This window comes from Micropterus dolomieu, linkage group LG04 (assembly GCF_021292245.1).
Source record: "Micropterus dolomieu isolate WLL.071019.BEF.003 ecotype Adirondacks linkage group LG04, ASM2129224v1, whole genome shotgun sequence".
Taxonomy (NCBI): domain Eukaryota; kingdom Metazoa; phylum Chordata; class Actinopteri; order Centrarchiformes; family Centrarchidae; genus Micropterus; species Micropterus dolomieu.
In genome coordinates, this window is record NC_060153.1 from 4860144 (window position 1) to 4884425 (window position 24282).

The window sequence follows — 24282 nt, forward strand, 5'->3', positions numbered from 1 at the left end:
TGTGCCTCGCCACAATTCTGTCTCTGAGCTCTTCAGGCAGTTCCTTTGACCTCATGATTCTCATTTGCTCTGACATGCACTGTGAGCTGTAAGGTCTATATATAGACAGGTGTGTGGCTTTCCTAATCAAGTCCAATCAGTATAATCAAACACAGCTGGACTCAAATGAAGGTGTAGAACCATCTCAAGGATGATCAGAAGAAATAGACAGCACCTGAGTTAAATATGAGTGTCACGGCAAAGGGTCTGAATACTTATGACCATGTGATATTTCAGTTTTTCTTTTTTAATAAATTTGCAAACATTTCTACATTTCTGTTTTTTTCTGTCAAGATGGGGTGCTGAGTGTACATTACTGAGAAATAAAATGAACTTTTTTGATTTTTGGAAAATGGCTGCAATGAAACAAAGAGTGAAAAATTTAAAGGGGTCTGAATACTTTCCGTACCCACTGTATATGCATGGTGCAGGTCCACTTTTGCTAGTTAAACAGCGTTTCATTTGGGCAGTAAGTAAGTCGCAAGGTGGAAAGGTGTTGTTTAAATCTAATTCCTTTCGTTTTAAACACCTGCAACGTTGCTATGTAAATTGCAGATGAATGGTGTGTTATAAAAACCACCAACTGATAAAAGTGTGAAAAGTGCAGACTCGCAGCAGAGAGAGAGAGAGCTAATGTGGGCGAGAGAGAGAGAGAGAGAGTGTGCGAGTCTGACTGAAGTGTCGACATGAAGCATAATGTTACTCTACAGTTCTGCGGTTTATCAGTGAAGTGTATGAACTACACTGAACAGACAGATCTGCATTACATAAGCTCTTTCCTCTATGAAACATCTGTATCCTCACTGATCCTCACAGTTGCATTATTATAAACTATGTTGAACTGGTCATGGGTCACATCTCTTCCAGGTTATTTCTTTATTGTGTGTTGTATTAAACTATTTACCCTGTGTTTAATGATTAGAGAGGCTGCTGTCTGTTTCTTTTTACTTTTAGCTTCTGAAACAGCTGCTTTACTCCAAACTACATCACTGTATGAACCTGGATTATGTCTGTGACCTTTTGGATGCTAGAAGACAACGTTTAGATCCTGAACGATTCTGTCAGCCCACCCCCCCAAAATTTTAAAAGTTAATTTACTATTATAAAACAAGGACAACAAGCAAACTCTCCCATTTGAGTAGCTGAAACCATCAAAAGTTCTGCATTTTTGCTTGAGAAATTACTTTAACGATAAATCAATTATCAAAATAGTGGGAGATGAATCTTCTGTTGATCAACTAATTGATTATCAGTTAACTGTTAGTTCCAGACTCATTACATGTGCATGTATGAAAAAGATAAGACAAGACTCACCTGTCCACCTGGAAACAGCGTCTTTTGCTACAACATTTGACTTTCCTGAAAAACAAAATGTATGATTTGTGATGTGACATGTGTTAAAAGTGAATTATTATGTGCAGTATTAATTACTCCAATGGAAGGTAAATACTACATACAATCAATTCAAATGTTAAAGTTTCTCTAATTGTATTAGGTAAGTTTCTTTAATTATATTAGGTAAATGTAACATCATTCCCTTTAGTCATTTTTTTCCATTACTGATCAGTCATGTTACAGATGAGAGATTTTGTGTTGCAAATCCATGTGTGTATGTTTATGAGCAGGGCTCACAGACCAGTCTTTGCTCATGTTAAACAGGCCAAACAAATGAATGCTTAATGTGAATCCCCAGCTGGACATAAATAAAGGTCGGCAGAAAAGCAATATACTTTCTAGAGGAAAATATGGTCAGTGATGTGATGGTTGGATAGCTACAGCCATACTGTATAAACATGTGGTGATTTACTATCAAATTAAAGCGGACAGTTTAGCCCACACCTCCCCTGCAGCTGTAGCTGGAAAGAGCCCATGTAGCCCAACCTGAAATGGAGCTGAACAATGTGCTCTAACTGCATAGCTCTCGAGTGATGTGGTAACCCATAAAACTGAATTCCAAAAGAGCAGCAGGTAAGGTCATTAAAGTTGCTAGGCACCTGGAATAATCGCTTTACCTTTAGCAGTAGTTAAAAATAACCTTTTGTTCAATCCAACTATCAGCCGGCACCTACTTGGCCACTGTGCTCAGGATACTGGGCTGCAGCATCCTAAAGTCCAGCCAAGATAAGCTTTTTTAGGTTAGACTCAATTTACAGCAGATTCCTCGTTCATAAAAATCAGAGGAACGATCTGGTCCAAGGACTTGATCAGTAGACTGCTAAGGCTGTTCCAGTGATGACCAAAACCATCACTGGAACAGCGCTGGAGAGAATCTACCAGACCAGGTTCAACAGGAGGGCCCACAACATCATAAAGGACAGAATAGAATTCACCCCCAGCATAACCTGACACTTCTACCTTCAGGAAGACGCTATAGAAGTGTTAAAGCAAGGAAAACAAGACTGAAAAAACATCAGGCTGGTGAATGAAACTCACCCACTGGCCCTTTCCCCAACACTACAGACTACCCTCTAATCTTAAGGGGTACAATGATCCACACACCAGGCATGGACAAGACCACCACTAACAATTCACCCTCTGTAGACTTTGCGCTACGACCTCCTCTTGTTTACATCACATATATACTTACACTACTACGTACTCTTTTGCACATTGTTAGTTATGTCTTAGGGTGATTAATTAATGTTGGATGTTGCTGGGACGATTCACAGAATAAGAATGTCATTGTACTTTGTGACAACTGTATACATACGGTTGCTTGAGCCTAAAAGGTGAGTCTTTCTCCGCACCATTCCAGCATTTAAGCATTTATTGATAATGACACAGTGAAAGTTAGATACAAAAATTATTTTTAAAAAACACCTTCAAGTGGGAGGGACTGAATTGAATAACTTGTGACTCATGGACCTGGAGACAATGTGATTCATTACCATGAATATGGATGAGAATTTGGATGCCAAAAGAAACCACATACGTAAATGATGGAAAAAGGAACACATATTTGTTTCCTTTGGTAAACAAGTAATTTAAGTTTATATAAATAATCTCATAAATCCCTTCAAAGTGGTTGCAAATAGGATGTGTGAATATGAATGTCCCAATTTTGTATTCTGATTTGTGCTTCCTCTATGCCCATAGCTGTGGCTGTGATTACTTTGAGGGGTCTTTTGCCCTTTCCATGTTTGGTGGTTTATAACCCCACCTGTTACCACAGCAACATTTAGACCCGACAAATCCAACTTAAATCAAAATGTTGTCTGTCCACTCATTGGTACAAATGTGCGTTTAATAATACTTGGTGCGCTTCCACCAGAAGTACCAGGGACATTTTAGTCCCCAGATCTCTTTTCAAAGAACTAAAGGATTCCTTCAGCCCACTGTTGTGTGCGTTTCCACCGTGGTCAAAAGATCTGCGAAGATTAGGCAAATTACCCAGCTGACGTAGGCCTATACTGCGTACAAAGTAATGCACAGGGATCATTATTTAGTAACCACTATCCATCAGCAAAATTTATAAATGAACATCAGATTTGATTGGAATATAATGAAAAAGTCTACCCTACTTTTGATTCTTGAATAACCCTTTAGTATTGACTGACACAGCTTTTAGAAGTAAAAGCACATATTTACCTATTAAAAGTGTTTCTAACTACTATTGGTGAGTAATTATTATATTCATATTATACAATTATTATTTATAATTCAATGTCTCAAAATAACTTTCCTAAAAGAACTCAAAACAAAAGCCCTTTATGGTTCAAACGTACTGTATGTGTAATAATGTTGTTGCAGTGTCTCAGTGGTAGAAGATCAGATCCTTTTCATTAAACCTATACAACACTGTCGACCTGTGCTTATGACGTATAGGCTCTGCTATACTGAGTTGCTGCTGTCGCTATGGTCACTCTCCCTTCACCTCTGACAAACCAGTCATTGCTGGTTGGTACTAAAAGCATCCCTACCAGTGTGCCATCACGGGAACGTCGATACAAACACCAGATACTGCGAATTTACTACAAGGTAAACCTCTCTGTATTCATTAGCAAAATGCACTTTGAGAATCCAAAGTAAAAGTACTCATTATTCAGTTTTTAACTATTATCAGGGCCTCTTTATATTTTTCTGGGAATTTGGATTATGATGATTCAACCTGGGGAGAATTCATATTATAAAAATAAAAAATGTACACACAATGGTAATTTTATAAGCTGATACCAGTATTTTTTTAGTTTATTTAAATTTGACTACAAAAACAAATCACCATCAACGCCAATGCAATACTTGGTTAACTTCAGCCACTTCCCATGAGTAGAAAACCACCTAAAACAATGGGTTGTTTTGACTCAGTGTGACTTTAATAATCCACTCTAGCTCTTTTTAAACTTGCATGTCACATTTGTTACGTATTATTAATAATGTGTGTATCACTTGCAGTTTTGAATGTCATGTGCAAATCACTTTGTACAACTAAAGCCTAGTTCACACTACACGATTTTTAGCCCGATTGCCGCTCGGTGACCATCAGGCTGTGATCGGGAGTAAATCAGTGGTTGATCGGAGGTCGCCAGTCATTATGTGTGAACTACACAACGACGCATCAAAACGAGTCGGCCAACTCAACATCCACATCCTGCCAATGAGAGCAGGCAGCTACTTTTTCACCGCAAAACACTTTTTACTCTCCTCCAGCTCTCTCTGTAGCTCAGACAATCCCTGCTACCTGCTACAGCTGTTTGTGTAGGTTCGCATCATTTCCCGTTTCACATTTCATGTGTGTTTTCTTGACAAAAGGTGGTTTGGAGACCAGCGTCGGGTGACAGAGTCGCTGTCAGCTCGTGTAGTGTGAACACCACAACTACTTCAAGACTCCTGTCACATGAGGGCAAGTTGTGTTGTGTGAACAGCACGGCCATCGGCTGACGCTGAAAGTCGTGTGGTCTGCACAAGGCATAATGTGTCAAAGCAACTTATTGTTACTAGGTTAAGTTAACCCAGAAATTAATTAGTGCTATACTGACCCAACTAGGTCATCTTCGACCCAGTGATTTTGATTTTAAATCATTTATTTATTTATTTAATCACTGGCCTAAATGTACAGTTTTGGAGCTGTGGGGGAGCTTGGACACATGTCTTTCTTATTTCTAATCTTGGCTATGGCCCTTCCTAATATGCATGGTATTAAATAAATATGCAAATAGCAATCTACTGTTTTAGAGTTGTACTTAAGTAAATGTACTTAGTTGCATTCCACCATAAAGATCTGCATGAACCACATATGCATGAACAGGTCTGGGCCCATTTTGCAAGTTAAGTCCACCCCCTCAGCAGTAGACATAACATTCTGTCAAACTCTCTGCATCGCTGCATGCATGTCTCAGTGCACATTTCAAGTATCACTGAGTGGGGATGATTATCTGGTACAAAGCTGTGTGTGTATGGTGTAGTTAAAAGAAGAAAAGAAGACCTGTATGCAAGTGGAAAACAATGATAATGTGAAAAACTTATTACTGAGCTTATCTATTGAATCTGTGTGCATTACGTGTACCTATCTGATCTGTATTTCAGTATATAACATTCACTGTCTCTCATAAACATACAAGTCGAAGCAGAACATGTATACACAGTTGAGAGAGTGACATTTAGCTGTAGCCTCAACTTACAGTGGAGAGAGCCAAAAGCAGTGAGAGTTGTGGCATCTACTTTTACCAACACAAATCACTGAGAGCAACTCCACAGAGTGAATCTAGAGTTCACACAGATGTCCAGTTAATGGATAGGAAGGCCCTGGATTCTACTTATACCCCCTGATAATAAAGATAATCTTTATTATCATCTAATATCACTGGTTCATTTTTAAGCAAGATTACTACTTTGACTTAACATTTTCTACTTCAATGTATACTACAGTTTTATTCATATTTGTCAATATTTCAAGAGGAAAAAACCCTTTTTGGACTCTGATAGCTGTGTACATAAAAAAAAATAATCTTTCCTTCGGTTGGGATTGGGACTCCAACAGCTGTTGCAGTGATTAAGCTTGGTAATAAGTTTATCACAGGCACCAGAGGCTGAGTTTCTGCACATGGTCCAACAATGGGATCATAAAGTTATTTCTCTGGGAATCTAAATACTGTAAAAGAAATGTTAAAGGGACATGGTGGTATTTTAGATTTTAGCTTGTTTGGCACCAAGCTAAAAATACAGACTTCTTGTTGTATGGAGCAACTGTACTTCCATATAATATAGAATATTTAACCTGCACACCATAAGCCAGCAGCTGTAGTAAAATTATCTTCTTTTCTGGATTATTTAAATTCTGCTGTGATGTAAGTTCACTTTACATTTAAAGCCATGTGTAGTTTTCAGGGGCCTCTAGCAGTGAGGTTTCAGATTGCAACCATTCTCTTCCCAAGTGTGTGCTTGAACTAACGAGCCAGCCAAAACAGAGGCCGACACATCTGAGACGGCATCACACAAAATGCTGTTAGACCGTAGTAATGTTACTGTACTGAATGAGTCTTCCACTGTGGTGTCCTGCACTGTCATGTTGCATTATTGTTACGTGGGTCACGTAAGTTACAGCGACTGAGACCGGTGAAGATGATGTGTACTTGAGTATTGGTAAAATGACAATAATTTTAAATTCAACAATATGAAGCCAACAACGCCAGATCCAGCCAGATGGCTGCCCCTGCCCTGCATCACCATAGGCCAGTAAAAACAAATCGTTCCACTTTTGCTTTGTAAGGTTACATAATTTCTTACAGGCTACAGTCACTTTGACATAATACTGGTGGTACACAGGATAGTAATATGGATAATAAGGGTTTTTTTGTTTTTAATCCTTATGCGTAGTTTGTGTTGGAGTCTGTGTTATGCTGGGAGCCAGTATCTGGTGTTAGTTGACTCGTCAGCTGCAGTGTTGTCGCTGTGTGTACGGTTCAGAATCAGTGGCCGAGAGTGCACAGCCTATGTAAACCAATGGATTTCCTGGAAAATCCAACCCAATTTCTTCACACAGTAAGCAGCATAGAGATCGTTCCAAGCAAAAGAGAAAGCATGTTCACAAATAGGCAATAAAAAGTGATCTGTTGCATTTAAAAAATATATATATATATATAGCCCCTTTATGGCAAATCTCTATGAAAAATGTATAGACTACGACATAGATGACAGCGTCTTCTTGGACACAATTGGCCTGGAGTGAATGTAATGTTCATGTTTACAGATTAGTCAGGGATTATTTGCTCACAGGTCCATATCAGTAAACGAGATATAATAGCCATGTTGGACTGGAAAAAAAAACTGCAGAACTGTGTGCAGCAGACTAAATGCATGCTTGGAGTAACATTGGGAGGTGCAGGTAAACAGACCAGATATTTTTATGACATCACATGTGCATAAAGTAACACACCCCTCAGGTCCCATCAGGTCAGCTGTAACATCAACACAAGGCAGCATAGGATTTTTGTAATTCCACTAGCTGTGCAATAATAGCTGTGTGCATACTGTAGAAGACGTGTGTAACAGCCAGTAATTACGCTATGGCCGGTGGACTTGCCTTTGTGCATTTAAAAGCTTTTAACTCCAAACCTTTTGACTTGAGAGGGCAGAGATTACAATGTTTACGTAAACCGCATTTAAAACTGACGTGCAAGTCTTTATATCAGACTGGAAAAAGAAGATGCCTCTGTTTCAGCAGGACGGTTCACACTGTTCACACATACTATCTTGTATCAACATAGAACAGGTCTGTGGTTCAGGCTGACGACTTAAAACTGACTTAAGAGTGTATCTCAAACGTATGTCGAGCAACCACTTGGGATCAGTTTTCACTTCCTCATCTAACTGTGAGAATGTATGCCTGCTGCTAACCAGAGAAAATACATGTTCTCAACAGTACAACTGCACTGGTAATTTGTGGTTTTTCCTGGTATCATTTCCATTAATGTACCCATCTTTGTGTTGAATGACTGATTTGCTGAACAGCTAAAGAGAGTGAAAAATGTTAATATCTGCCAACTGTACCAAGGGCTTATTTTTATCATCCCAATAACTGACAATTTGTGGGAGGCTGCACAATTTTGTGTTCATCATCTGCTGTGAAACCATTTATTTATGGTAGTTTGAGTCATGTAGACGAATGGTTTGTATCTTGAACGCTGCCCAACTCTTTCTCTCTCCTAAATAAGAGATACTCACTGGATGCAAAAAAAGCACCATCTGTCTTGATGATTCCTTATTCTTTGGTGAGTCAAATTTTTTGGGGGGGAATAAAATCATTCACAGCTTTCAGCTACAGTAGCTAACAAACAAGCTTGCTGTCAGATGATTCTATTGTCCACAACCTGGCACAAAACCGCACACAAGATACATGTTACAGAAGTCCAGTGACAACAATTGATTCAACCTTGTTAATGCACAAATCAGCAAACCAATGAATTGCTTGTATTTGGCCCAAATCCACTTTGTACTCAAGCTGCTGTTTAACTACATTGTCACTGACATAACACTCCAGTAAAACGCTTATGCAATGTAATGCAATCCAATACAAATAACAAATACCACCTTTGTAAAGACATGGTCTTAAACATTTACATTTAAAGTTTCACAGAAGCAGAGTTTATTTCTGACTATTATCCTGGACGGTATTGCCTTTTTTTTTTTAGGGGGCTATATTTCTCTGGTCAGTGATTGTAGGTGACTTGATTGATACTGAAGCTTACAGCTGACTTTTTGAAGGACCGGTCACGTTGCATCTGTACTTACTCATCTCCTCAATCACTTCTGGGTCACATTCTCTGTACTTCTCCAACTCTGCCTGCAGCTGAGTTCGCTCTTCTCTCAGAGCCTTCAACTCCGCCAGGATAGAACTTCTCTCCTTCTGCACACAGACACAGAGTTCATTTAGTTAAAAATTTATTGTATAAGTCTAATTAAAATGGATTATTCATTTTATTTCAGCACTTATGCACAGATATAATTTTCTGTACAAGGTGGGGAAGGGCATAAAAGTATTCTTACTGTATCTTGACGGCCCACTTTCGCTTTTTCAACTGCTTTCTGTAAAGACTCTTTCCGCTGCTTTGCTTGAGAATTCTTTAAAGTGAAAGAGTTTTACATTAGGCACATTTGACAACAAATGTAGAAAAACAGAGATTTCCATGTACTCTGCCATAAAGTCAATTCAAATGTTCCTGACAAAGCTGTTTTATCTTAAAAGAAAAAGCTACTAAGAACAACAAATCAACACCGGTCACCACATTTTCTACTAGAGAGCAGAGGCTTCACTGGCCTTTGTAGCTGTTAACTGTCTTGTATACATCCCTAAAGTCTTCATTGAACATGACTCTTCTATGCATTAGAGGCTAAAGATTTATTGGCATTACTAGCTAATTACAGTGTTGTACACTGTACTGTTAATTTGGCAGAGCCAGACCCTTTTTTCCTCTCTTATTTAGGTCATTACATCAGTAAATCTAATCAACGGCTGTGCTGTGGTATCCGTGCCTGTATACTGTAATGCTTATGGTACAATCACACGTCATTATTTTGTGACAGATTGCCAAAATCTGGTGGTCAAGATCCTCTCAGGAGTCACATCCCTTACACCAACAGTCTGCCACGTAACAGGAGAGGGAAGTGGGACACGGCAGACACCGAGAAATTCAAAGACGAGCAGTGTCACTTTCTGTGACAACAACACTCTCACAAAAGCTACCAAGTGTAACATAAAAGAATCCCAGTTCTAAGTTATTAAAAGGAATCTTTTTTTCTTCTGAATATAAACAGTTCTAACAAAATGTTAAAATTAAATTAATTAAATTTAACTGCTCTTTAAAAAATAACCTGCCCGAAATCAGCTATTAATTTGCATTTTCTTCCCATTTTACCCTTCCCTTTCTATTACCAGAAGTGTTTTCTGGGCAATTCTCACCACGACCTAATTTACTGTAAACTACAGAAAGTAGAGTCATCTAACACAACAAACTTTGGTGAAAATGTGTTTTTATACTATTTTATACCCTCGCATAAAATACAGACATTTTTAGTGAAAGGTTTTCAGCTCTGAACATATGCTGTACATCACAGTCTCTGTATAGAGCAAACTGTTCTGCATTCATTGTGTTTTGATAAGTAACACCTGCAGCTTTTGAGATATGAGCTCATTGTTTTCAGGCTAAAACTAAGTCTCACCTGTTTTTGCAGCTCTTCCAGTTTGTGCTTGCGAGCGTTCAGGGCCTTGCTGGGAAAGGCCCAGTAGTAGTTGGATGTACCCACTCTTTCACAGTCCACCATGTTGTCATCCACCAGACTCTGCAGCACTTCTTTCACACTCATGGGAGCTTAAAGCAGCAGAGAGAGGAAGGTACACCTTCTACATTAAAAAGGTTCACACTTTTCTATCATAACACTGCCTTCCCAGTGATACTATTTGTGGATTGCTGATTTAATTTGTGGTCAACTGATTTATGGTAGAGGTATGACTGTTACCACTTCAGAAGACATTAAGCAATATAAGATGTGTTTGAAGTTAGCTATAATATTGCATTCTACTGAGGATCTCATTTTTACTGCTGGCAAAGCTCACCACTCAAATGTTTATAAAACTAAACCCACACATCTGCAGCCTCTGTGGCTTTTTTTTATACTTATCTGAGAGAACACTGCATGAGAGGATGAGTTCTTAAACAGTGTCAGCGGTGAACTGTGATACTCCCACACGTTTGTTCAGCCTGTCCACTGTGAAACTGAAAGAGCTTTTCTGCTGTGTTACGGGCTGCTGAGAGGATGTTAAACAGCATCAAAAATAAAGACGAGGACTGAAAATAAAATTAAAAAAACACTCTGGATGGATCAACCAAACTCTGTATGTGCCTGACTTCCTTTGTCTCTTCTCTGTTCTTGTGATTCAAATAGATTTTCGCTCATTTTCAACTTCAAACTATTCTGCCTTTTAATGGTTAAAAGTATGTTATTACCACTCTTTTTCCAATTTAGCTGAGATCACCCCCTTTTCTCACATCTTCTTCCCTTCTACAGGAACATGTGCCCATAATGCAGATCTCTCATTGCCACCTCCCCCCATCACTCAGTAACTACATCATTCCTAAGCAAGGGCATCAAAAACATGTGCTTTTAATCACAGCAACACGATCCAGTTTCTCCTGATTAATGTCCACTTTGAAACAAAAATCCCTCCTCAGTATACTCAAACATACACAACACAGTTTGGTTCCCCTGCAGGGTCTAGAACTTAAAAATCCAAGTTTGTATTTTTATAAACTTCCCCCCACGATGCTCATAATTTCAGGCTCTTTGTTGACATTAAGGGAATATGTTTTATTTAAAAACCAAAAGTCTTCAGCAGTTCTCTGCACTGCGAGATTACTGCCATTGGTAGGTCTGGTTCTGCTTATCCAGACTAAATACAGTTAAGATGCCAACAGCTAATCCTGGTTGCCATGGTAATTTTGAAAGCATGCCACCACAATGTTTTCAAAAATGCAGCATGCAATACCCGTTGACGCCGTCTGTATGGTTTTTGGAAATAAAATGACTGTATTTTACCATAGCTGGTATTCATGTATATTTTATCCAATTTATTATTCTCCAAGAACTCTACAGTTCGATACATTTTTTCTAAAAAAACCCCATACTTTTTTTATCTTATCTGAATATTCACCAGTTGAGGTAACAAAACAAACTGTTGGTCTCACTAACAGCCATGCCTAGGTTTCTAAGTCTTGAATGTTTTCATTAAGAACTATATATTTAGCCAGAGTCATGCATTCTTATGCGTGAGTTGTCTTAAGTTGTGGTTGACAGTTCAGAGAGTACTTTTCAGCTTTAAGTGCATGTTCAATTAAAGTGTAATGCAACAATAAACAGCTCTGACTAAAATAAACTTGGGGAAGGTGTTCACAATTATCTGCCAACTGACTGGAAACATATGAGCTCAGTGTGGTAAATGGGCTAAAACATGCACAAAAAACCCCCAAACAAAAACAAAAAAACACTATCTATGCTCTACGAAAATAATCAGTCCCCAAACTTGGCAGATGTAAATGTTTTGGTGCATTATATTGCAGCTGACTGTCAATAAAGGAAAAACAGCCGCATTAGGCTAAACACGGTAGAAAACTGAGGACGCGCACACAATGATAATCCATTTCCAATTTTCCATTTCACAGCGATGCACAATGGTTCCACTTAACTGTTGTTTTCATACATCCATGCAAAGAAACTACAACGGCATCAGACAACACAAATGCACCACTGTAGATAAAAAATGCAGTCAACAGAAAATTTCACTCCCGAGCTCACCCTACCCCCAAGATCACTCATGCCAAGTGAGGTGAACAGGTGAGCGCACCTACTTCTAACCGCGTCCCACACACCCACGTACACACTCACCACCCAGGTGCCAATGCAGTGTGCCAATACAAATGAAGAACATGAATGCTCCCACATTCATGTTTCTCTTCTCTAAAAAGAATAGTGACGTCTCTGCTAACCTTTAGATTTGTTTAATTTATTTAGTAAGAATCCAGCAGGGGAACACACACACAAAAAGACTGTACATATTTTGTTGAACAGGCAGCCAACCTGAACACTTGACAACCTGGACACACTTGAACAGACATTTTAAAAAGTGTCTGATGTTTCTCTACTAAAACTGTTGATCATTACTCACTTATGCCCTTCGTCTTAGGGGCGATCTTCTCAATGTCTTTCAGCTGAAACACATCTTTCTAGAAAGAGAATGAGGGGACATTTTTAAGGAAAAACATTTCACACAAGTCTGTATCAGTAAGTTTTTGTCTGCGCTTAATTTGGGCTTTGTGGAATATATTATATTCTCAATTGTTTTAAGATATTCAGCAACATGACTTTGCCTTGTCAGGTATTTTTATTCATGGCAGTTTATTTGCCTGATTATTTCTATGCATTGTGTGTTTTGTGTGCAGATGATGTGCAACCTGTTCTGTGTCTGTTTCAGTTTTTTAAAATTACAACACTAAAATCCCCTGTGTCACTCAAGAATTAGCAACATTCAGTAAGTACAGTGATTAGCTTTAATTCCACGTGGTAACAGTGTAATCAAGACAACACCAAGGGGAAATGGGGGCTGGGATGCCTCATATTATATTCATATGGTTCCTGCTTTAAATCCTTATGCAATGGGAAAACTCACCGTTTCAAAGAAAATCTCCATCATGCGAGTTCTCTTCTCCTCCAAACTTAGTCCTTTCTTCTTTGACTGTAACAGATATGCTTAATGTAACATAAGGCCTGGATAATTTCAGGAACAGCAGCTGACATACTATATTACACACTAGCAATAGAATAATATTGCAAGTGACAGTAAACACTGTATGTGGGAGTGATTGCTGGATTTGACTGTTGGTCTATATAAAAATAAGTATTTGGCGTGCAGTAACATGATCTCTCTTTTCTGCATACATCAGTGTTGTTGTAATGTAGCTTCCGGCCACCACAGGCAGCACTGGGCAGCAAGCTTGGATTTTACATGGGTTGCTGCATGCTAATGGAAATTAACAAAACTCCATTTGAGTGCGTCGTGTTTTATTGTATTACTCTGTTTTTTTCCGTGACAGTCAACAGAGAAGTTCACCTTTCCTCCGGTGTATTCCTGTTTTCATACGTCCTCCATTAATGAACGTTAATGAGCGCTGGTTATATGTGGATGGGTAATTAAGATAACGTTAGCAACACAGGAATGAACATGGCTAGTACGACGTTCCTGCTAATATGAAAAAAAAGATATTAGCCTTTTGACAGGTACATAGTTCTTTGATTTTGTCGGTAGCTAAAGCTGATGCTACCGTTAGCTAGGAGCTAGCTTGGTAATGATGTCCATAAGTCTCTCGGATGCACTGCTACATACTTACTGCAGGTAAAGCTAATCATAATGTTTATCTTACCATTTTGTTTTGTTGGTTGTATCAGCAACGTCCACAAACAATAACGTGTTTGGCACTCACGTTGTAAGATGTTATATAGTTGCTGTTGTTATTTTTGTATTTGAAACAAGAAAAATACAGTTCACGCAGCAAGCAACTGGATTTCCCGCGGAAGGCTGTCACGGGGTGTTGCGACATTCAAGGCCCATCGTAAATCCCACAATAACCAGTTCCCGTGCTGACTGTACGTAATGGCATCAGCATGTAATAACAAACTGTGAGTGATGATTGTGCTAAATGTATTTATTTTTGAAGCCACAATGCGCATAGATTATATGTGCTGCAACACTAGAATAAGTTTGAGAAATATGTATACGTTATACATTAATTCTACAAAACTGGCATATTGTTTTAATATACTGTAGATCAATAAAACCAGTTGTGGCTTCTACACGTTTCCACGTCACACGTCTGAACCTAGCGTATTGCCGGAAAAGTGCAATAAGGTCATGTTTGCCACCGTTTCTGGTCGTTAGTGTCTTGTTCGCTTTACTTTTTATTATTTCCAACTGCAGGGAAAGCAGCATTACTTTATCGGGGAGGAGCGGTGTAGTTTGACTTCACCTCATGATTTCCTGACGCCCTCTGCTGTCTAATAAACTACATTGTTCAAATAGGGCACCTGTGTCAGACTGGATAATAAAAAAGTCCCTATTTTCAAAACATGTGTATATATTTATAATTTACTGGGAGACAATACATTTTTTTTTAAAAAGGACATCAGTTATAGTGTGCTGTGCTTGTTATCTCCAGTCATATTGAAAACACTAATCATCACTGCAGGAAAAGTTGTAGCCTAAAGGACAATTGTCAGTCTGCAAACTAATTGATGCCATTCTTTAAAAAAAAAAAAAACAACAACAAAAATACAACTTTAAATTATCAAGTGTTTTCAGCAGCTGTTGAGTTAATAATAAATGTGCCTTTATTCTACAACATCACAATCAAATACAAAAGCAATATTCTTTCCTATGGGCACTTTAATTCCATTTGGCATTACAAATATAAACAATATAATGGAAAACAAATAATTTAAACAGGATTGTGTAGAAAATAAATGACCAAATTCAGGGTAACAAGTAATGAAAACTGTGCTTGAAGACAAATAGGACTAATAGGAGCACAGTGCATTTTAACAACATACACCTCATCTGCTGAATTACACATAGCATGTTTTTATGTGGACAGACATATTGTTTTACTAAAATACAACTTGTTAGTAGTCCTACAGATTTTATTTGAAAGACACATGGAAAGAAGAGAAGGTGATCACAGATCTGCAGCCCTGTGTATGATGTAGATTAATGAACAAACCCTTTCAGTGAGGTCTGATGCACCTTAATGCAGTTTGTTTTTCTATTTTTATTTTTTAGCCATTTACTAAAATGAAATCAATGTCAAGATGCTTCAAACACAACACACCCAAACACGCACGCACACAGCGGACTGTGAGTCATCATATCAAGTGGCTTTTGTTTGGTACCTTAATTGATCACAACACACTCACACAATCACATTTGTCTTGCACACACAAACACACTGCACGGTTTTGTAAACCCAATTAAGCTTAAGTTATTTAAAGTCATGACAGAACATTGACTAGTCATTTTCATATATAGGTAGACGTATTATAGGTGAAACAGTGGTTCAATTTAAAGTTTCTTTTGGTGATGTTAAGTATGAGCCTGAAATAGATTCCTTTATAGTACGCTTTTTTACGCTAGTTGCTTTTCTTGTATTCATTAGGAAAGACAGCATGCACAGAGATGCTCAATCATGCTCTAAATACTCTGCTACCTACAGTAGGTGGAGGATTTTTTTTATTTTCTATTGAACAGGCAAAATGTGAGGACTTAACAGGAAGCTGGAGCTGTAAATATAATTCCTAAAAGGTACCTCTTTACTTTAATTTAAAATCTCACTTAACACATTGTCCAGCCAGTATTTCTAGTAACAAGTGCATTGGGGTTATTTTCCAGTTTTCCTGCCATGTCACAACAAATCAAAAGGTCTAACATATGTACAATACTAAAGTTTTAGTTTTTCAAATCTGTTTTCATTAAGATGGAATTTGAACAAGGTTATGAGTGGCTCTTCAAAGCACCAATCAGCAGCAGCTGTCTGTGAATACCACAGATCCTCGCACTTGATTCAAAACACAAATAATTCCCTCTGTTGTTTCTCTTCAGCGTCAGAGGTCAAACAGATGGCACAATGACGACATGATTCAAGGATGAATGGTTGAGCGTATGAGTGCAAATGTGACGGTCACTTCATACTAATGAGTGCATGTTGATGTGTGTACAGTTTGTGCGCTGAGGGAGAAGGGCTACTATTGCAGGTAGCGGTAGATTTTGAAGCAGTGGTTGCCAGAATCTGCAACCACAACATGTCCGTCAGAGGTGAGAGCCAGTCCCTGTGGGCCGTATAGCGGGTCTGCTGATGTGTTGATGTAGGACAGGAACGAACCGCTGCCATCAAACACCTGAGAGAAAGAGAGCATGAAATATAAAATAAGAATTTGCATTTGGGATAAAACCAGAAGATACTTTGTCTCCCACTCCATTTGCAGTTTATATTAATTACTTGGTATATACACAATTAAGTCATTAAATTGTTGAGTGCAGTGTGGCAAGGCAATAATAACAGCTCCGTGGTTCACTTATAATGATGTCATCCAGACTGAGAGTGAACATAAATAAATGGTGTGAGGTATTCAGTGCGAGCTCCAGCTAGGGGGTGGTATTGGCAAAATCAAGTCAATTAAAATATTGTGGACTATGTCTTTTTTCTTATGTTTTTTTTATTGTATGTCTTTTGGACCGGGTGTGTGTCCTTAATAAAAGCTTGATTTGATTGGATTTCTCACTTGACAACACCAAATAATAGCAGTAAATGTCACCACACACTTATTTTAAAATTTGAATCTAATTCCTTTACTAAAAGTTGCATTTATTAATTTCTTATTATTTGTTGAAGAAAACAAATCTTTGAGATCAGATTATACAGTTGGTATATTACCTCTTCAAATTGAAACAAGCCCAAGTAGGTACACTGCTTTGGGAGAAGAAAGTTTAATTTATCCAATTTGTCCAGGGAAAAATTTAAAAACATAGTCTAAATTATAGTTAGTTTTATAAAGGATGAGAATAGTTTCATAAATAACGATTCACAGTGACTGAAGTTGTTGTTGTTTGAAAATGGGATTTTAAAATTTGCTTATTATTTAGTATGTGAACTAAAGTAGAACATCTATTAATTTTTATATGAAGTTTAGACTCCAATGTATAATCAGCTCTTTCTGTACAAGCAACAATCAGGTACTTTGAATAAATAAAAAATGTAAAAATGATTGATTGATCGATAAATAAATAAGTGATAGATAAATGTGTATGACATTAGGTCTTCAAGGTATAGAAATTAGCTATAAAGACATTAACTGAAATCCAAACAACTATTTCAGCTTGTATTTTATTCAGGCATGTTAAAGTGAGACTTTTTGTACACACCTGTATCCTGCTGTTGCCCCAGTCTGCTACTATGATGTTCCCATTGACATCCACTGCCACTCCTGTGGGGGCGTTGAACTGGCCATTGCCTTCACCATTAGAGCCAAACTTCAGCAAGAATTCTCCTTCTGTGTTGAACACCTACATTTTGGTTTAGCACACAGACAATAATCTTAAATAACTAAAGAAACAGTGACCCATTGCATGCCACCACAGTAAACAAAATACACAAAGAAATCCACTAAAGAATTAGTTTTGTCAATACGAATTTCAATATAAAAAATTTAAATTGAAAAAGCCAGAGAAGTCATACAAGGCACCATTTTTTAGTTTTTAAGCTCTAGAATTATACCTGTAATATAGCCTTCTTCCACTGCTGATATTGTACTTACCTTGACTGAATGGTTGTGAAAATCTGTCACAATGATTTCATTGTTGTTGTTGACAGCAGCAAAGTGAGGGCCTGAATAAAAAAACAAAACAAGAAAAGGTCTCAGACATGTGTTGTTTTATACTCAGGCAGTAGTTTTTTTTGGAGGACATGCAAGTTGATATGTAGACAAATGCATTAAATGACAACGAAAGACAGGGTGGGGGGAGATCAAGATGGTACTAAAATGTTCAAACTATAACCACTACATGCTGTTTTAGGACAGTTTATTATCTACAGTATGTAATGACCATTTAAAAATAAAAAGATGTTATATGTTTGAAACTGATATTTGTGGGGGAAAAAATTCTGTGTCTGCTGGGTTCTTCATATTATTTTGAAAAACCTCAGAAGTCAAAGGATAATGGGATCTTTATGGGTCCTGGTTTGGCATTCGTCTTCATTCCACATGCAGGTGTGAGCTTGTTGGAGAAAGACTGCAGGGGGCAGTGCACATATTACCATTGAGTGTACCTGCAAACTGCCTGTCACCGTTGCCACGGTTACCGAACTTGGTGACCAGCTTGCCATTGGGCTGAAAGATGAAGACGCAGCAGGATTTGTTGTCGACCACGATGATGTGGCCGTTTCTGTCCACCGACACGCCTTTAGGGCCCATCAGCTTCCCTGAGCCAATCTTGTTCTGGATGAGACAAGGATTTTACATTTCTGTTAGGCAGCACCAGAGTTTCATGATTAGAAACAGTAGTTCAGTACAGTAGTATTAGTAGAGTGATATTGTACATTTCTTACATTTTGCCATTGTAACTGCTGAAAATGTAAGTAAGAAAGTAGTACAACTTTTATCAAACTATCTAAAGCACAAGTCCAGAACAATTAACTTTAAAATCTGCAATTTCATATTTCAAGAGGGAAGTGAAAACCTGTATGTGCGCAACCCTGCAGAAATGTGCAAATGAGATGTGAAAGTTGCAAATGACTTAAAGCAGGGCATAGAGTGCTCCTGTTCTGTAGTTTGAACCACAAAAAAAAGTGACATTAGTCCACAATTTATTTTAAATACAGTAGTGGTATGGGGCAACATACAATTTATTACCATTATTTATGGCAGCACCCTACATGGTTATTCTGTCACACAGAGAGTCTAAGTATAGAATAACGTTAACAACAGATTATAGCTCGACTTACCTTAAACTTGCCTTCACTTGAAAAGATGCTAACCCATTTGTTGTCATAGTCAGCAATGATGATGTCACCGTTGGGGTGGACGGCCACACCCGTTGGCCGCTGCAGTTGTCCGGGAGTCCTTCCCCGCACACCGAAACGGCTTTTGAACTGACCATCATTTGAGAAAATCTGCAGCATAAAACACAATGTCTTGTGTTCACTAGTTTTAATCATCAAATGTCCACAAATGCTTAGAACTGCAAAGTTCAGAGGAGATGGCAAAATGCTGAGGTAGCATTGTTCAAGGTAACTGAACAATGATAAGTTATAGTGCTCCACCGATGACTTCTTTATATACCCGTTAAAGTCTACTATTTCTGTAGGCTGACGGCACAGGAAGTGATTTTTACCTGGACACACTGGTTGTTGCTGTCTGCTATCAGCACCTTTCCCAAAGAGGAGGCAGCCACTCCCTGCAGATTAGTGAACTCCCCTTTGTTTCTTCCTTTTGTGCCTGGAAAATGTGAAATATAGCCGAATACATAATTAGTAGAGTGATGATGTGACTTGTTGGCTTAGAACTCTTTGTCAATCTGATATTTGAAATGTCGTTTCATCAAGCTAACTGTACCATACTATATACACACAAAGACAAAGAAAGAGACAAAGTTGACACGCAAGCCGTCTCTCACTGGTGCTTTTTATGTTGCACTGTTAAAGTTATGAAAAATAATTAGTCAGAAATATAAATGCGTAGTTAAAAAATGACTGCCAAGTGTTGCAAAACATGTTATGGGTCATGTTTAAAAAGATTTTAAAAACTGCAAGAAGATATTTTGAGCACATTGGACATTATTCATCGGATAAATTTAAAAGATGCTGGTCTACAGGTAAGGGCGGGGTATTGTTTGTAATGTATCTTTACTAGTGCCAATACAACACCTGGTGTTGATACCCAGGTTATACTTTTCTAAATACCTTACTTTGAAAAAAGCTTTTCTACAAAACCCTTTTACTATAATGTCATAAGCAGCTGCAAAATAATTTTTTTTGAAAACTGTCTGCTGAAAGAATAGTTAAACAACATTATATATCTGACTCAGCATTCCAGGTTGCTACAGCCACATTTCGGTCCATACCAACAAAACATTGAGGTCCGATATCCAGCCCTCCTGCTGACAAAATGTCTGCTTTCTTACCGATTCTGAAGATGAGGTCGTCCTCGATGGGGTTCTCTTTCCTCCTCCCCGTGCTGTACATACTGGCCGGCCTCTTGATGGCCTTCTGCTTAATGTGACCACTGCCTGGAGACTTCAGCCTCTTCTTCATGCCGTCTGAAGTCGACGACACATCTATCGATTTGGTGGCCTTTATTTTAAAGGGGCTTCCTTTGATATGTTGATCATATAAACGCAGCGATAAATTAAAAGTCCCCTCTTTAGGAGCTGTGAACAGGTACTCGTAAGTGCCATTCTTGTTGTCCAGTATCTCTCCTTCACCTTTGCTGCCATCAGGTGAGGAGATTTCAGCCGTGATAACTGCGTTACCCATCTTGCACAGCTCTCCGTCTTTGTCCTTAGTGGTTATGGTGACGGAAGTGGGCACACCCACCACACAATGCCGTAGCCCTTCACCTGTCGCCACAGTCTCAGAGGCCACGGCATTAGTCGTTACAATAGTGCCCAGGTTGTGGATGGACTTCTTTAGTCCCTCTGTCTCCACGAGGAAGTCCAGCTGGTCGTTCTCTCCGGGCTGCAAAGGAAGCTCCTGGCTGGCGAGCTCAATGAGACGCTCGCTCATCTGTTTCTTCACCAGCAGCACCTCGGCCTCTGTGCCGTGGCTCAGGGCCTGTTCCGTGAAGTTACAGCTGCTGTTGATACCCTCCTGGCCCTGCAGCAGGGTATCCAACTGGGCTTGGAGCACCTACACAAAGACAAAACAGGAGGCAGCAGGGTTTTAGGCTTGGAACCCCCTAAAAAGCAGTGTCTTCTTGCATCCCCCGTCAGTTTGCATATGTCTGCAAGTTGTGAGCAGCCAAAGAATGATTTTCCTTTCTTATAAATAAGCATTTGAAAACATTACAGAGGCCAGAAGGGGTAAAACGATACAGTATCTTACAAGAAAAATGCAAAGATTGGAGAAAAAGAACACCATTGTTAATAGCTATAGCTTTCTTTTGAATGAATTCCTTTATTCATTGCCCACATTTTTACTGTGATCTCTTTTGGTTCCAAAACCACAGAGAGACTGTCCCTCAGCATTAAAGCCCGCACAACAAACCCAACCAGCTCCACCGTTGTGCAGAAGGGCAAGTGAAAGATCAATATCTATGTTAAAATAAAGGATCAACCATGACTTGCCACCATTACGGGAACGGGATCTTGGCTCATTAAGTGCATACTGGCATAAACATTTTGTTATGATTCCTAATACTCAAACCAACAAAAGGTTCTCACACACAGCTGCAGGTTGTCTCCAGGGACTGACCATGAAAACAGATCAATATCTGTCAGATGGTTACATCATCCTGTGGTGACATGCAAAGATCTGTTCCAAGAAATAATTTTAAAAAGCGCACATACTACCCACATGTAAATGTGACAAACAAAGACCGCTGTGTCATGCAGCAACATGTGGATGTTTGCAACTGACAACCAGTTTGAAACAGGTTCCTATATTTCTATGAGATCAGGTATTTGTTTACAATTTAAAGAAACACTTAACTGTATATAGACAACATATGTCATTGTATACACTTATTTTTCACCTACTTGTATGTACATAATAGTTCTGTTTATTCTACCGGTCTTTGTTAAACTTTGTTGACCTTGTTTTTTTGCTGCACGTCGATTTCTTTCGTCCTGTAAATTGTACTTGGAACTGTGTATAAGTACATTGAGAGAAAATTAAAACTTCAAATTCCTTGTATGTTTACACATACTTGGCCAGAATTAATGAATGAACAAAGTAACTTATTAATTGATTGACTAACTCACCCCCATCTGGCCGTCAAACTCATCTTCTTCTCCAAAAAGAGAGGCCATTAAGGCATTTCTCTCAGACTGGAGTCCAGTGTTTCATCTGAACACCTTCAACTAACCCTTTCTTTTTATATTAATTCACGCTGTGGAGCTCTGAAAACTAACATATTGTCCATACGAAGAGAGACCAAGCTTCAGAGTAAGAGGATAAAGTGTTTGCTGCATGAAGAGCAAAGCTGTACTGTGTTCCCTCACTGCACATGACACGCCCAAACCAACTTACAATACACTGGCTCCATCTAGCTCCAAGCAACAACACAGCTGAAAGTCGCATTATCTGACTTTCCCCTGGGCTCCAGTGTTTTGACTGCACACCAGCCAGTGAATTGTAAATCTTTCAACAACCCATGTGATGAAGATCCCTGAGGGGGCGGCGGCAGTAGCAGCAGTAGCTCCCAACCAGACTGGGTGATTGGTTATCTGGATTTGGGTGGTGCACCAGCTCCCCTGGCCCCCCTCTTTCTGCCTGTTAATCGCCTATCAGACCAGCTGAGCCCCTGACACATAGATCAGCAAAAACAACTTGATGAGTAGCCTGTGATAGGTTAAATGCTTTCCAAAAATGGATTGTAATTAGGTCAGTGTTGTGGTAATTTGAATTGTTCCTCTTTGTTGAAGAACAAATCAGAGCTGCCAGTTCATACAGCCCCTTTAAGAGGTAGACAAATACTACAAAGTGCTTTACGCTGATTAAAAAAAACTTAATCAACACTTACCATTACTGTGACCAGAGCCAGAAAAGACCAAAGTCTAAACCAACATCCAAGGGCAACACTGAAACTACACTCTGCATGTGTCAGCTAAATAAAGCACTTTGTTTCAGACCATTTTACTTCACCTTCTGCTTGAGGCCGTAGTTGACCTCCAGCTCCATAAGTAAAACGCTCTTTCGGACATTCAGAGTCTTCTGCAACTCATCAAAGGTTGTGTGGATGTCATCCTCAATGGAGCTTTTTTGATTGGTCAGCTGCTGCAGGATCTCTGACAGCGTCAACAGAGCTGTGTCAATCTGTGGCAACCTGGGAGCGACAGAGGGACAGGAGGAATGAGGACAAAGTTTTCATATAGCAAGTCGACAGTCATATGATAGAGCACGCACATAAAGGAGGATTGTGTTTGTTTTATTTGTGCCATCATAGCTGTTACTTGGGAGTAAACTGCATCAAGTCTGTAGTGCAGTATAATGAAGTCATAATGCTGCTGTTTTACCTCTTCTTGACAGCGTCAAGCTGGTCCTGTAATGAGGCCTTGTGTTGTTCCACTACGTCTTTAAGAGGCACAGTTGGGTGTTCTCCATGTTCACCGCTTGTACACTCCTGACACATGGCCGTCTCACAAGGCGGACAGTAAAACTCCATCAACTAACAACAGGAAAAAGTATTAAACTTACATATCGAGTTAGTGTTTAGTACAAACATGTTTAGCAACATTTGTAGTCTAACGTTGGTTGCTGGATCCACCACTTTGGTAAAGACTGAAATATCAACTATTGGATGGATTACTATGAAACGGCAGGTTCATAGTTTTGGTTGAGTGAAACGCTCAACACCAAAGGCATGGACTGGCATGAACTTTGGTACACACATATAGGCACACCACAAGATGAATACGAGTAACTTTGGTGATCCCTTCATTTTTCTTCTAGCGGCATCTTCAGGGCAAATTTTTAATTTGTCCAATATTACTTATAACACTTTGGTTTATGACCAAACAACCGCAAAACGAATGACATCAGCAATACTCTTATTTTATTGCTAATTAGAAAAATGTTGGCATGCCAACACACGAAACTAAAATGGCGAATATGGTAAACATTATACCTGCTAAACATCTGCATCAATAATATTTGTGAATACAGTGAACCTTTAAAAAGGATGATCAAACCAGTAACCAATGAACTTTACATCCAAGATCTGATCTATTAGACAATGATTATTTGTTATTAACACTGCACACAAGTAACAGCTGTGTCTTTAAACCAACCTCCATTCATAGAGGGATAATAATGTTCTGCTGAAAACCCTAAGTCTATAAACATGTGTACTAGACAAACTAATAGGTTAAAGAAAAAGGGAACAACAGCTAGAGGCTTATACATCTAAACTTCATGATAAGGTCTCACTAACAACTGCCTCATTAACTCTCAATTTAGTAGACATACACATTTTTATTATGTCATTTTTATTCAG

The 24282-nt window shown here is 38.8% G+C and overlaps 2 protein-coding genes across 4 annotated transcripts in view; both read right to left on the reverse strand.

Annotated features, from left to right (window-relative positions):
- The window catches only part of mnd1 (meiotic nuclear divisions 1 homolog (S. cerevisiae)), an 18843-nt gene extending 4723 nt beyond the window's left edge, over nucleotides 1-14120 (reverse strand). The window contains exons 1-7 of the mRNA XM_046048258.1: nucleotides 13947-14120; nucleotides 13196-13261; nucleotides 12695-12752; nucleotides 10195-10343; nucleotides 9022-9096; nucleotides 8767-8881; nucleotides 1354-1398 (exon numbers count right to left, since the gene is read on the reverse strand). Of these exons, the coding sequence (XP_045904214.1) occupies nucleotides 1354-1398; nucleotides 8767-8881; nucleotides 9022-9096; nucleotides 10195-10343; nucleotides 12695-12752; nucleotides 13196-13261; nucleotides 13947-13949 (511 nt within the window). The 5' untranslated portion in view covers nucleotides 13950-14120. The remainder of the gene's footprint in view (nucleotides 1-1353; nucleotides 1399-8766; nucleotides 8882-9021; nucleotides 9097-10194; nucleotides 10344-12694; nucleotides 12753-13195; nucleotides 13262-13946) is intronic.
- An 824-nt stretch (nucleotides 14121-14944) lies between these two features.
- trim2a (tripartite motif containing 2a) overlaps nucleotides 14945-24282 on the reverse strand; it is a 29870-nt gene continuing 20532 nt past the window's right edge. For 2 of the 3 annotated variants that reach the window (XM_046048184.1, XM_046048185.1), the window contains exons 4-12: nucleotides 23303-23454; nucleotides 22932-23112; nucleotides 20252-20975; nucleotides 19463-19566; nucleotides 19074-19241; nucleotides 18387-18567; nucleotides 17887-17957; nucleotides 17495-17635; nucleotides 14945-16470 (exon numbers count right to left, since the gene is read on the reverse strand). In XM_046048184.1, the coding sequence (XP_045904140.1) occupies nucleotides 16318-16470; nucleotides 17495-17635; nucleotides 17887-17957; nucleotides 18387-18567; nucleotides 19074-19241; nucleotides 19463-19566; nucleotides 20252-20975; nucleotides 22932-23112; nucleotides 23303-23454 (1875 nt within the window). In that variant the 3' untranslated portion in view covers nucleotides 14945-16317. The remainder of the gene's footprint in view (nucleotides 16471-17494; nucleotides 17636-17886; nucleotides 17958-18386; nucleotides 18568-19073; nucleotides 19242-19462; nucleotides 19567-20251; nucleotides 20976-22931; nucleotides 23113-23302; nucleotides 23455-24282) is intronic. The other variant, XM_046048187.1, reaches the window with a different exon arrangement.